Below are 11,094 nucleotides of genomic sequence, written 5' to 3'. Positions count from 1 at the left end.
TAAGAAGAATATATGCAGTGTATTATTTGTTGAAACTGTCCTTCTGATATGATTTGAAACTGTCTCATTGCTATCTGTTTGTCAATAAAACTTTGGAAAAAAAAAAAATTAAAAAAAAAAAAAAAATTAAAGACTAAAGATGTAGCTTAGTACCAAGGCCCTGGATTTAATCCCTAGTATGTACATGTATTCCTGAAAGGTAGAAGTAGCAAAACAGAACAGAAAATGAAATACATGGTGAAAGACAAAAAAGGAAACAATACATACAAATAAAATTTACTTGAAAATATTTTCCAGGTTGAATCGAAAAACAAATCCAGTTCTGTGCTGTTGCATATAAAAAGATTTTAGGGCCTGTAACTTAAGTCAAAGTGGAAATTTATAGACAAAAAGCTTTCAATCATGCAAAGTGAACTTTACTATAAGGCTAATATGGATTGATAGACTATCTTTTTGAGACAGGGTCTGGCTATGCAGTTCAGGTTAGCCTTGAGCTTACTTTGTAACCCAGGCTGGTCTCAAACTCGCAGTGATCCTCCTGCCTCAGCTTTCCTAGTGCTGGAATTACAGATGTGCACCACCACACCCAGCCAAGCCTAACAGGGATTTTTTGTTTTACTGAGACAGGGTCTATACTGGCCTCAAACTTGCAGGGATCCTCCTGCCTCAGCCTCCTGAGTGCTGGGATTACAGGGATGAGCCACCAGGCCATGAAAAGCATGATTTTAACAGCTACACACACACACACACACACACACACACACACACACATATGCAAATATTAGAGGAATACACAGCAGATGAAGAAAATTGTAAGGATAAAACAAAGCAAAAGAATACGACGAATAAAGTAGTATTATAGTTACATATTAAATTTTGAAATCTCAGAAGATAATACTTCATTTACAAAACTTATCCATGTAATCTATTGGTCCACAAAACCTCCATAGATTCTAAAAAATAAATTTAAGCATACTAAAAATATAAAATAAAATCTCAAAATCTGGTGGGGCATGTAATGGTGTATTTCAGCAATCTAGCATTCCGGTAGGCAGTCAGGAGAATCACAGTTCACGCCCAACTTGGACAACTCAATGAGACCAGTTCTAAGTAAGTAAGCAAATAAATAAATAAGTGTTTTGATGAAAAAACATAAAGCCTTATTAAACACCCTTGGATAAAAGAGGATATACAAAGTGGAATCACAACGGCTGGGAAGATAGCTCAGCAGTGTAAGTACCTGCATGGCAAGTACAAGATCTTCAGTTCGATCCCTATACTACAAAAAAACCAAAATGGAATCACAAAATTCCTGGAAAACAAAATAACAAAATTATCATCTATGAGATTAAAAAATACCAAGAAAGAAACTGAGCAATTATCTTAAGTTCATCAATAAAAATAAAAGTGCCAAGTGTGGTGCCACATCCCTGTAATCCTAGCTCTCAGGAGGCTCAGGCAGGAGCAAGTTCAAGGCCAGCCTGAGCTATATATAGGGAGTTCAAGTTCAGCCTAAGCTATATAGTGAAGCCTTGTCTCAAAAAAACAACCAAAACACAAAAATAATTTTATCCAACTATGATAGAATACAGACAAACAATAAGGATAAAAGTAGAATTAATGAGTTTAAACCAAAAAATGCTGTACAAAATAAATAATTCTGGTTCTCTGGCAAGATCGGTGAAACAGGTGATATAATGGTTAAAAAGAATAAACATACAGGGGCTGGTGAGATGGCTCAGTGGTCTAAAGCGCCTCCTTAGAACAAGCTTAGCAAAGCACAGGGACCGCGGTTCAATCCCCAGCACCACATGCCAGCCAGCCCCGCCCCCTGGTGGGCTGAGCTGGCCACACACACACACACACACACACACAAATAAAAATAAATTTAAAAAAATTTTTAAAAAAAGAATAAACATACAATTACAATGAGGGAAATAAAACGATTAAAAGATATCACTAAGACTGCTGTATAACTTTACAAGTAATATTTCAAAATTGAACTGTTTTGAAAATAAAATGTCAAAACTAAGCCAAATGTTATAAACAGCCAAGCCTATTCTATAAAAACATTTTGTCATCAAAGAGCCATCTCTAAAATCAGTTTCATACAATAATGTTTCCAGATTTTAAGGAACAAGTAATTTTCAACCTTGGTAAGTAGAGCGGGGGAGATGGCTCAGTAGAATAAGCGCTTCCCTGGCAAGCACAAGGTCTTGAATTCAATCCCTGGTTCTGCCAAAAAAAAAAAAAAAAAAAAAAAAAAAAAAAAAAAAAAACCAAAAAACTTTGATAAGCTACATACTTGTCCTCTAAATTAACAGGAAATTCGAAGAGCGGAGCAGAGGAGAAAATGGAAAGAGAAACTTCAGAAAAAGTATTACTCTACAGAAATTCAGGATGACTACCAGCCTGTCACTCAACAAGAAGTTCGCGAGTAAGCATTTGTTGTTACCAGTATTTACTGTGAGACACCATGAACGAGGGGTTGTGGGTACGAGTTACATTCTTTATTGAACCTACACCCTCACTCTGTTGAGATGCCATTTTTTGCGTTTTGTCCCACTTTCAATAAAATTTAAAAATTAAACCACATAGCTCCACTTACTTGAATGTGGTGGCACACACCTATAATCCCACAACTCATGATGCTGAGACAGGAGGATTGCTCTAAGTTAGATTTTGGTTTTGGGCACTAGGAATCGAACTCAGGACCTTGCGCTTGCCAGGCTGGCACTTATGCCACTGAGCTAGCTCCCCGGCCTTGGCATTTATATTCGATATGCACAGCAGATACTGTTCTCCACCTAGCTCTAGAATGTGAGAAGTACAATCATCCATATAAAAGCACATTTTAGGACACTACCATACATACTATTTTCCCCTAACAAGCACTAATAACCTTGTCTTTATAAAGTGTATTAATGATTTACTCTCTAACAACTTCTAAATTATTTTCTAGACTCTTCTTATATGCTGTGGAACTGGAGAAGGAAATACAATACATCAGTTTAAAACTAAATCGAGTGACGAGAAAATTTTCAGCTCTACAATACTAAGTGGAGGTAAGACTTCTTGAGGCAATCACAGAGCATGTCTAACATTTATTCATGTATTTCCTAAACTTTTCCCCATTTTAGACTCACTTTAAAGGTGATTTAATGTCTTAATCCTACCACTCTGGGAGGCTGAGGCAGGAGGATCACAAATCCCTTCCCAGTTTGGGCAATTTAGTAATTCAGACTGCCTCAAAACAAAAAGGGCATGTTTGGGAGGCTGAGGCAGGAGGGTTGCTGTGAGTTTGAGACCAGCCCTAACTATACAGTGAGATGATCTTGTCTCAAAAACCGAAATGAAACAAAAGGACTGGGGAGGTAGGGCAGTGTGAAGGCCCTGAATTCAATTCCCAGTACTACAAAAGAAACAAAACAAAACATTAAACCACCTATTATCAAAATATGGTTAGGGTCAATTATAAAAATAAGGTGATTTCCAGGAATGAAATGCCACTCATGCGCAAAGCTCTGGGTTCAATCCACAGCATCAAACAAAAAACAAAAGCCCCAACCCCCCTAAAAGAAAAAACGACATATTACAATATGCTCTCCTGTATATACACACACTAGTACAGACATAGTAATTCTGAGGTCTACTATTAAATCCTAGGAATGTGAAGGGAGGGTATAAAATAATGCTTATATTTCATAGGTCATATCTCTTCAGTATGTGGACAAAGTTTTTGCAGAGCACACGAAAATACTGATGCTTTTAAGTACCATGTTCTGACTTCCTCTGGCTACAGATAAATGGGTAAAGGCTTTAGCTTTCCCTGTGGCCTTCAGTTCTTGGCCTCCAGGAATCTACCTGCCTCAGCCTCTGAAGTAGGTGCATGCAGCAAATAATTTTTTTTTTCTTTGCAGAACCAGGGATTGAACTCAGGCCCTTGTGCTTGCCAGGGAAGTGCTTATTCCACTGAGCCATCTCCCTGGCTAATAAAATAATTTTTAAGGGTCAGGGATATAGCTCAGTGACATTAGTGGCTGCCTGGCAAGTGTAAGATCTTGAGTTTGATCCCTGGTTCAAAAAAAAGAAAAAAAGAATTTTTAATTACTACCTTGTAAGGCCAGATTATTCTTTCAGAAAGATGCATTCAAGTTTTCTTAATAGGGTAATTCATTGTAACAATAAATGCTGACTCATCAGCCTCTCCTGGCCTTCCTGTGGTCAGCCAAATCACTCAGGCTAAAATCAGAAAAAGGAGTATGTGAAGTCTAACTTTTTAAAACACCAACTGCAAAAACATAAATTTATAATTACTTAGAACATGGAAGTTCTTTTATTACAAAAGACACAGTACAGTGAAGTGTTAGACACAGTAATGCAATTAGTGAACATATATATCTATATAATACTGGTATATAGATACACACTTTTTTTACCATAAACTCCCTACTTCTGCCATCTACTGCCCAACTATAACACAATAATTCCACATAGCATAAGTGCTGCCATGTCCCATTTACCTACTCTATTCATAGCCAAACATTAACACTGAACCACCAACATCATAATGTAGCTGTTAATTCTAAACTGAAACCAGGGAGGCCAATGACTTCTAAAAATAGCTACTCAAATAGATATACCATTATAAAGAAGGAATATATTATTTAAAACACTTAAATAGTGCAAATGGAGATTTGTGCATGTGGTATATAAAACAAACGATACACATAAAATCAGATGTCACACTATATAGAGACCAAAACAATTAAATGTACACCGCACGAAGGAGGCAAATCAAAGTGATGTATCTTCTGGGGTTTTCAATTTTACTTAGGAATAACACTATGAATAACCTAGAATCAAAATGAAATACACAAGGCAGGCTGGGTTTAGTGCTTTTTTAATTCCTCCAATACACATTCACTACCACTGGATTGCCTCCCCTTTCCCCAAAAAGACATTGCACATATAAGTGAAATGTGAAGTACTAGAAACACATTATTAAGCTACTTCATGTGCTTACTATGTAATAGTGCCAGAAGTTTGAGGTTCATGCTTCCCTCACCTTATTAAATAATATTGCAAAATTCCATTTTTTGTATGAAACACATTTTTTTAATATTAGCTAATTAAAACCATGCATGAGTTGTTGCATGCAAATCATGAGCACAGAATGAGGCACTCATCATCAACCCAAGCACCAGGAAGAGAAATTAACACTTAGATTAAGCCTGTTTTATTGTTAATACAAATGAAGTCACCCTTTGGTAAAAATGATTAGCAGGATACCAAGAGTACCTGAAGAAAAGCCATGCAAGGCCAAAGAACAGAAGATGTTAAGAGTGTAAAGAGTGTACGACAAGGGGCTTACCACTACACATACTGCAAATGGTGCTTCAACAGAATGTGACTAAGCAAAAGGTGGTATCTTTTAGAGTGTGTTTCATTGTAGATTTTGTTGATTTTAAAGAGGAAAAGAAAAAAACACAGCCCCCTGAAGTTCAGGTAAAAATGCAGTGGTATAGCCCTTGTTATGAAATCATTTACTTAGACATAATGATTACCAATTTAGGTCCATTTGATTCAACACAAAAATCTGAGCACCATCTCTACATATGGACATGGCTGTTTGCTCAAATTATCTGGAGGTAATTGGGGAAACAGCCCAGAATCTGATCCTGAAAAAATACATCCTCAGCTGAAAAATTGTAACTTAGGAACAAACGTAAGCCCCATAGGCAGCATGTGGTATGATTCAGTTCCGTGTGTGATGTGTGCAGTATGTTTTTAATAGGCTAACCAAGGTCATTTTTGGTCTACCTAATGTTATCTTCCTCCAAGAGCTGTGTGACCACTGAACTGCTAAATCTTGCTAATATTCTACCTGTGAGAAGGTGTCACTTTGGGAATTGAACAGAAAGTTGCTCCACAGAAGAATTTGCAATCTGAGTTTGATTTTTGTTTTGTAGGAAAACGGAACAGTTGCGTATATGCACTTCTACAGATTTTTCCTTTATACTTTCAGTCACTCTGTAAGAAAAAGGCAACCGAAGAGTTCAGTCTGAAGCTTTTCCTCTCAGTTTTCTTCAGTAATGTAAAAAAAAAAAAAAAGAAAAGAAAAGAAAAGAAAAAAGTAGTAACAAAAAGCTTTGCATTTCCAAAGTTCTTGAAGTTGAAAGGATAAAATTCTAGTCTTTTGCTAACAGGACGTGTTGGTAGCACAGAATGAAGGAGACTGCACGTGTGCCAACGGTGTCGCATGGCACACCACCTACACTCCTGAGGGCCTGCTGACCCTCCCTCCCTGCTTAGTGGCTCCACAACCACATACAAAATGAAATCCTCTGATTGCCTGACAAAATGAACTCAAAGACCAGTCAAGTACACATGATGATAGCGTCAAGAAATACAACTGACTTTATGATGTGAATTTTCAAGGAGCACATTCTATATGGATTTTGAAGAATCCTGTTTGCTGATAAGCACTTCAAGAAGTCTGAGCTTGGCTTTAATTTTCTTATACTCCTTGTATTCCTCAAGCACTGGAACACGATCCTCTTTCTGGGCATTCCTGAGGAGGAGAAGAAAAATCTGTTAACACTCTCTAGAGATCATCTGGAAACATGAGATACAGTGTTACTAATTATAAATTCAAATAAAAAGTTGCTTAAGTAACTTTCTTATCCCCAAATTTACCAGACTAATTCATCCCCGAAGAATACTTCTAAAATACTGTACTATTCTCGATGGGTTTCTCTACTAATAAAACTAAGTAATGCTATACCTCCTCTATCAGTGATCAGTGTGGAAAATCAGAAGTAACCCAATTATTTTAATAAGAAATTACTGCTGAACTCTGCTGGGTCTGTATCTGTTTCAAGTGCCAGAAAGCCACAGTACTATATAAAGTACAGTTTACAATTAGTAAACTGTGGCTCTAGTGAATTAAAAAAGTAAGCCATCATCCCTGTAACAAAAAGAGTAGTTAGAGCTGGGATTACAGGTGCATGCCACCAAGCCCAGTCTCTAATTCCCTGGGGGCGGGGGCAGCACTGGCAGGCCATAGAACCCTGGTCCCTGTACCTGCATGCAGGTGCTTTAATCCACTGAGCTATTTGGCCAACCCAGTTTACTAACTTCATATTAATGACCAATGCTATTCAGTTTAATCACTAGCTAAAGCAATAAATCTTCCTAGGTATAATTATAAATGAAATCTTCTGAAATATAAAGAATGCTGCGTGTGACGGGGCATGCCTGTAATCCCAGCATTTAGGAGGCTGAGACAAAAGGATTAATATGAGTTCAAAGGGCTAGCCAAATAGCTCAGCAGATTAAAGCATCTGCAAGCAGGTGCAGGGGCTGGGGCTTTGATCCCCAGGATGTGCTGAGAGAGGCAACTGAGATGCGGTGGCACATGCCTGTAATCCCAGCTCTTGGGAGGCTGTAAACAGGCAGATCACTACATAGTCCGATTTAGTAGTGAGACCCTGAACACCCTATAGACTCTTCCCTAAAATTAAAAAAAAAAAAAAAAAAAAAAAAGAGTTCAAGGCTGGCCTAAACGATATACTCTGTCTCAAAAGATGTAAGAAATCACAAATGAAAAACCAATAATATAAAGAAATTGAAGGCACTCAGGAAATGAATTTTTGTATTTCAGATTTTCTTAATTGTACATGCAAATCTATACAGGAGACTCTGAAAGTAGAGGAAATGAATTTAAAGTAAACCAGTTTTTTAATTTGTATTGTGGCTACTTGGAAACTCTTTCTGAGCCTTAAGTACTTTCTGAGGTCTAAGATAATGTAACTACTTTGAGCCACCACAAGCTGGAGTTTTTTTTCTTTTTAATTTTTAAGAGTTTCCCAATATAGAGGTACATTCTTATAAGGGAGGCTGAAACATAAAAAATTACAAGTTCAAGGGCAGCCTGCACTACATACTGAGACTCTGAAAAATAGATAATAAGAGAGTCCCCAGGGTCAACTATGTATACCAGTGAGAGAAGGGACATGCTTCATAGTGTTTTATTGGAGCCACATACATTACTACCTTGGTTCATGAATTTTTTTTTTTTTTTTTTTTTTTGGTGGAACCAGGGATTGAAACTCAGGCCAGATAAGTGCTTATTCTACTGAGCCATCTCCCTGGCCCCCATGAATGCTTTTGCTTGCAAACAATTTGGTTCAACAACAAAAGTGCTTGGAATTTTTTTTTTTTTTTTAAACTTAGGACAGGGTCTATAGAGTGCACAGGGCCTCTACGATTACTAAGTAGATCAGACTCGTAATTCTCCTGTTTTCAGCCTCCCAAGTGCTGGGATTACAGGAGCGTGCCATCATGCCCAGTCTCAGTCACCACCTCAGTGTGCCCAGAGGTGGGGCCAGCACGAGAAAAATTTTGTTGTTGTTTCTAAATTTTTTTTTAAATTTTATATATTTGGTATAGGGTCTTACTACGCAGCTCAGATTCAGTGATTCCCTAGCATGGGGATTACAGGCATGCACTACCATGGCTGGACTCAGTTGCTGGTTAAGCGTGCCTCAGGGCAAGGCTGGTGTGGCATGTGGTGCTGGGGATTAAATCCTGGTCCCTGCACTTGCCTATACAGTGGTTTCTAAATTGAGCATGGAATGACAAACACACCACGGCCATTATTTCCAAAATCGTGAAACAAATTAAGTTCATGAACAAAGGCTGTTTGTACTGTTTCCTTCAAAATGTGCAGCCTGGAATGGCCCAACATACAGCTGAAACACAATGATCTGAAGACAAAAATTAAGAATCCAAGTGGGCCTACTGACACACACCTGTAATTCCATCATTTGGGAGGCTGAGCTAGGAGGATTGCTTCAAGATGAAGTGCAACCTGGACCACAAAGTGAGTTCAAGGCTAGCCTGAACTGTATTGTGAAACCCTGTCTCAGAAGACACACACACACACACACACACACACACACACACAATCCAAGGTGGTTGAAAACATCACTAGTAGCAGAACCCTTCCAAAAAAGAAAAACATCTCATTTCATAAGCAGTGCCTCAAAGGTGAGAATGTAGAATTAAATAATAAAGTAACTGTGAGCTTGGGATGTAGATCACTGGCTTGTCTAGCATGAGTGAAGCCCCAGGTCAACACCCAGCATGGGGTAGGAGACAGGTGGGTGGCCCTCTGCAACTCAACCAACATTCCCTAGGGCAATCGTGCCAAACCTACGGCATGTGTGCTGCAATGAGCTGTTTGTTATCACTGAAAGCTCTAAATGGTTTGCCATCGCTGCCCTAGAACAACCTTGAAATTATTTTTACGGCAATACTGGAGATTGAACCAGGAGTCCTCTACCACTGAGCCACCCCCTTTGTTTTATTTTAAAACAGGGTCTTCATAATCATCACCCGAAGTAGCTTTGAATTTAAAATGCTCCTGCCTCAGCCTCCTGAGCCACTATGCTTAGTCAACCTTGAAATATTAATTATTTACTTCAGCTGTGACTTTTCATTACCATTACTAGAAGCAGGACTTCAGAACATAAAGGAATGTCATAAAATTTTACTTTCAATGCCATAACTTACTTCTAATCCAACATATTTCCCTATTTTAACTTATAAGCACTAAGTGAGCAAATAGAGATAGATGACTTATTTTGTGATGCTCAACAAACCTTCCATTTTGTTGGTAAAACGCTTCCTCAAATTCCCGTAATGTTTTACGTAGTTTCTTTTTTTCAGCTCTGGCTTTCCAAAGTTGTTCCAATAATTCAGGCCTAAAATTAAAATGGAGTAACACATTAATGAAAGGACAAAGTTGATACATTATATTCTTTTTTTTTTTTTTTGCCGGGGACTGAACTCAGGCCCTTGAGCTTGCCAGGTAAATGCTTATTCAGCTGAGCTATCTCCCCAGCCCCCTATTCATTATATTCTTAACAGCATTTCTAGTTTCTAGTCCTGGCTCAGATTAAAATCAATTGGGAGGCCTGGTGAGCCTGCTTAGGCTTGATCCCTGGTACCACATGCCATGCCTACTGGTCCTGTCCACAGGCATGCTGAGGCAACCAAGTTGAGCATAGTGGCGCACGCTTGTATCCTAGTGCTGGGGAGGCTGAGAATAGGAGAATCACTACAAATCCAGGCTGCATAGTGAGTCCCTGTACAAAATACATGAATAAGTAAATAAGTAAATTGGGGAGCCTTTAGTGCAAATCAGTGCCAAACTCTACCTCAAACCAATTAAACCAGAATAGCTGAAAATACAGCTTATCATCAACACTTGGGAAAAAAATCTTGCCAGACATGGTAGTATACACCTATAATCTTAGCACTTGCGAAGCTGAGGAAGGAGGATCCCTGTGAGTTGAAGGACAAGGCCAACCTGAACTACATAATTACACCTTGTCTCTTAAAAAAAAAGAATTAGCTGGGCCTGGGGCTGATGGCCCACACCCATAATCTCAGCATTAGGGAGGCTGAGGTAGCAGAATTGCAGAGTCACCATGAGTTCGAGGCCAGCCTAGACAATATAGTGAGAACCTACTACTCCTCTACCACCACACACACAAAAAGGTTGGGTATGATGTAGCCCTGGCTTCAATTCCCAGGGTGTCTTCCTACTTAGGAACCTTTTTCATAAACCATACAGTCTCTAGAAGAGGCCATGTACTACACTATATATATAGCCTTTATGTACTAAGTACTACACCTAAATAATTCTATATTATCAACACATCAATTCAGATGGTTCCTACACTGTTATAAACACAAAAGCTTTTTTTTTTTTTTTAAATTCTGGAACACTATATTCAATAAAGAAAGTGAGAATGACAATATGTATTTATTAAACTATATTACACTATAAGGGACTATCCCTTGATTATTTCTTATTTTCTTGTACTAATCTCTCCAAGTGCTCAATTACTTGGAGAGTAATAGAAAAATAGAGTTTCCTGGCATATAAACTTTGTTAAATAGGCTGAATCACAAACCAGCATACATACATAGAAGCTGCTCGAGTACTTGACAATCGGAGATCCAGAGCCAATTTTTTATTTTCTTCAGTATCAGATTCTGAGTTTTCCAATGAAGACTGTG

The 11,094-nt window shown here is 38.2% G+C and overlaps 2 protein-coding genes across 2 annotated transcripts in view; one reads left to right on the top strand and one right to left on the bottom strand.

Annotated features, from left to right (window-relative positions):
- The window catches only part of Pkd2l2 (polycystin 2 like 2, transient receptor potential cation channel), a 71,767-nt gene extending 65,710 nt beyond the window's left edge, over nt 1-6,057 (top strand). Inside the window, exons 13-15 of the mRNA XM_023703329.1 lie at nt 2,325-2,437; nt 2,963-3,065; nt 5,973-6,057. Coding sequence (XP_023559097.1) covers nt 2,325-2,437; nt 2,963-3,059 — 210 coding nt within the window. The 3' untranslated portion in view covers nt 3,060-3,065; nt 5,973-6,057. The remainder of the gene's footprint in view (nt 1-2,324; nt 2,438-2,962; nt 3,066-5,972) is intronic.
- Fam13b (family with sequence similarity 13 member B) overlaps nt 4,107-11,094 on the bottom strand; it is a 106,080-nt gene continuing 99,092 nt past the window's right edge. The window contains exons 21-23 of the mRNA XM_023703374.1: nt 11,001-11,089; nt 9,669-9,770; nt 4,107-6,574 (exon numbers count right to left, since the gene is read on the bottom strand). Coding sequence (XP_023559142.1) covers nt 6,451-6,574; nt 9,669-9,770; nt 11,001-11,089 — 315 coding nt within the window. The 3' untranslated portion in view covers nt 4,107-6,450. The remainder of the gene's footprint in view (nt 6,575-9,668; nt 9,771-11,000; nt 11,090-11,094) is intronic.

This window comes from Octodon degus, unplaced genomic scaffold (assembly GCF_000260255.1).
Source record: "Octodon degus isolate 3935 unplaced genomic scaffold, OctDeg1.0 scaffold00169, whole genome shotgun sequence".
In the NCBI taxonomy this organism is placed as follows: Eukaryota; Metazoa; Chordata; class Mammalia; order Rodentia; family Octodontidae; genus Octodon; species Octodon degus.
This window is presented reverse-complemented; position numbering and strand designations above follow the sequence as displayed.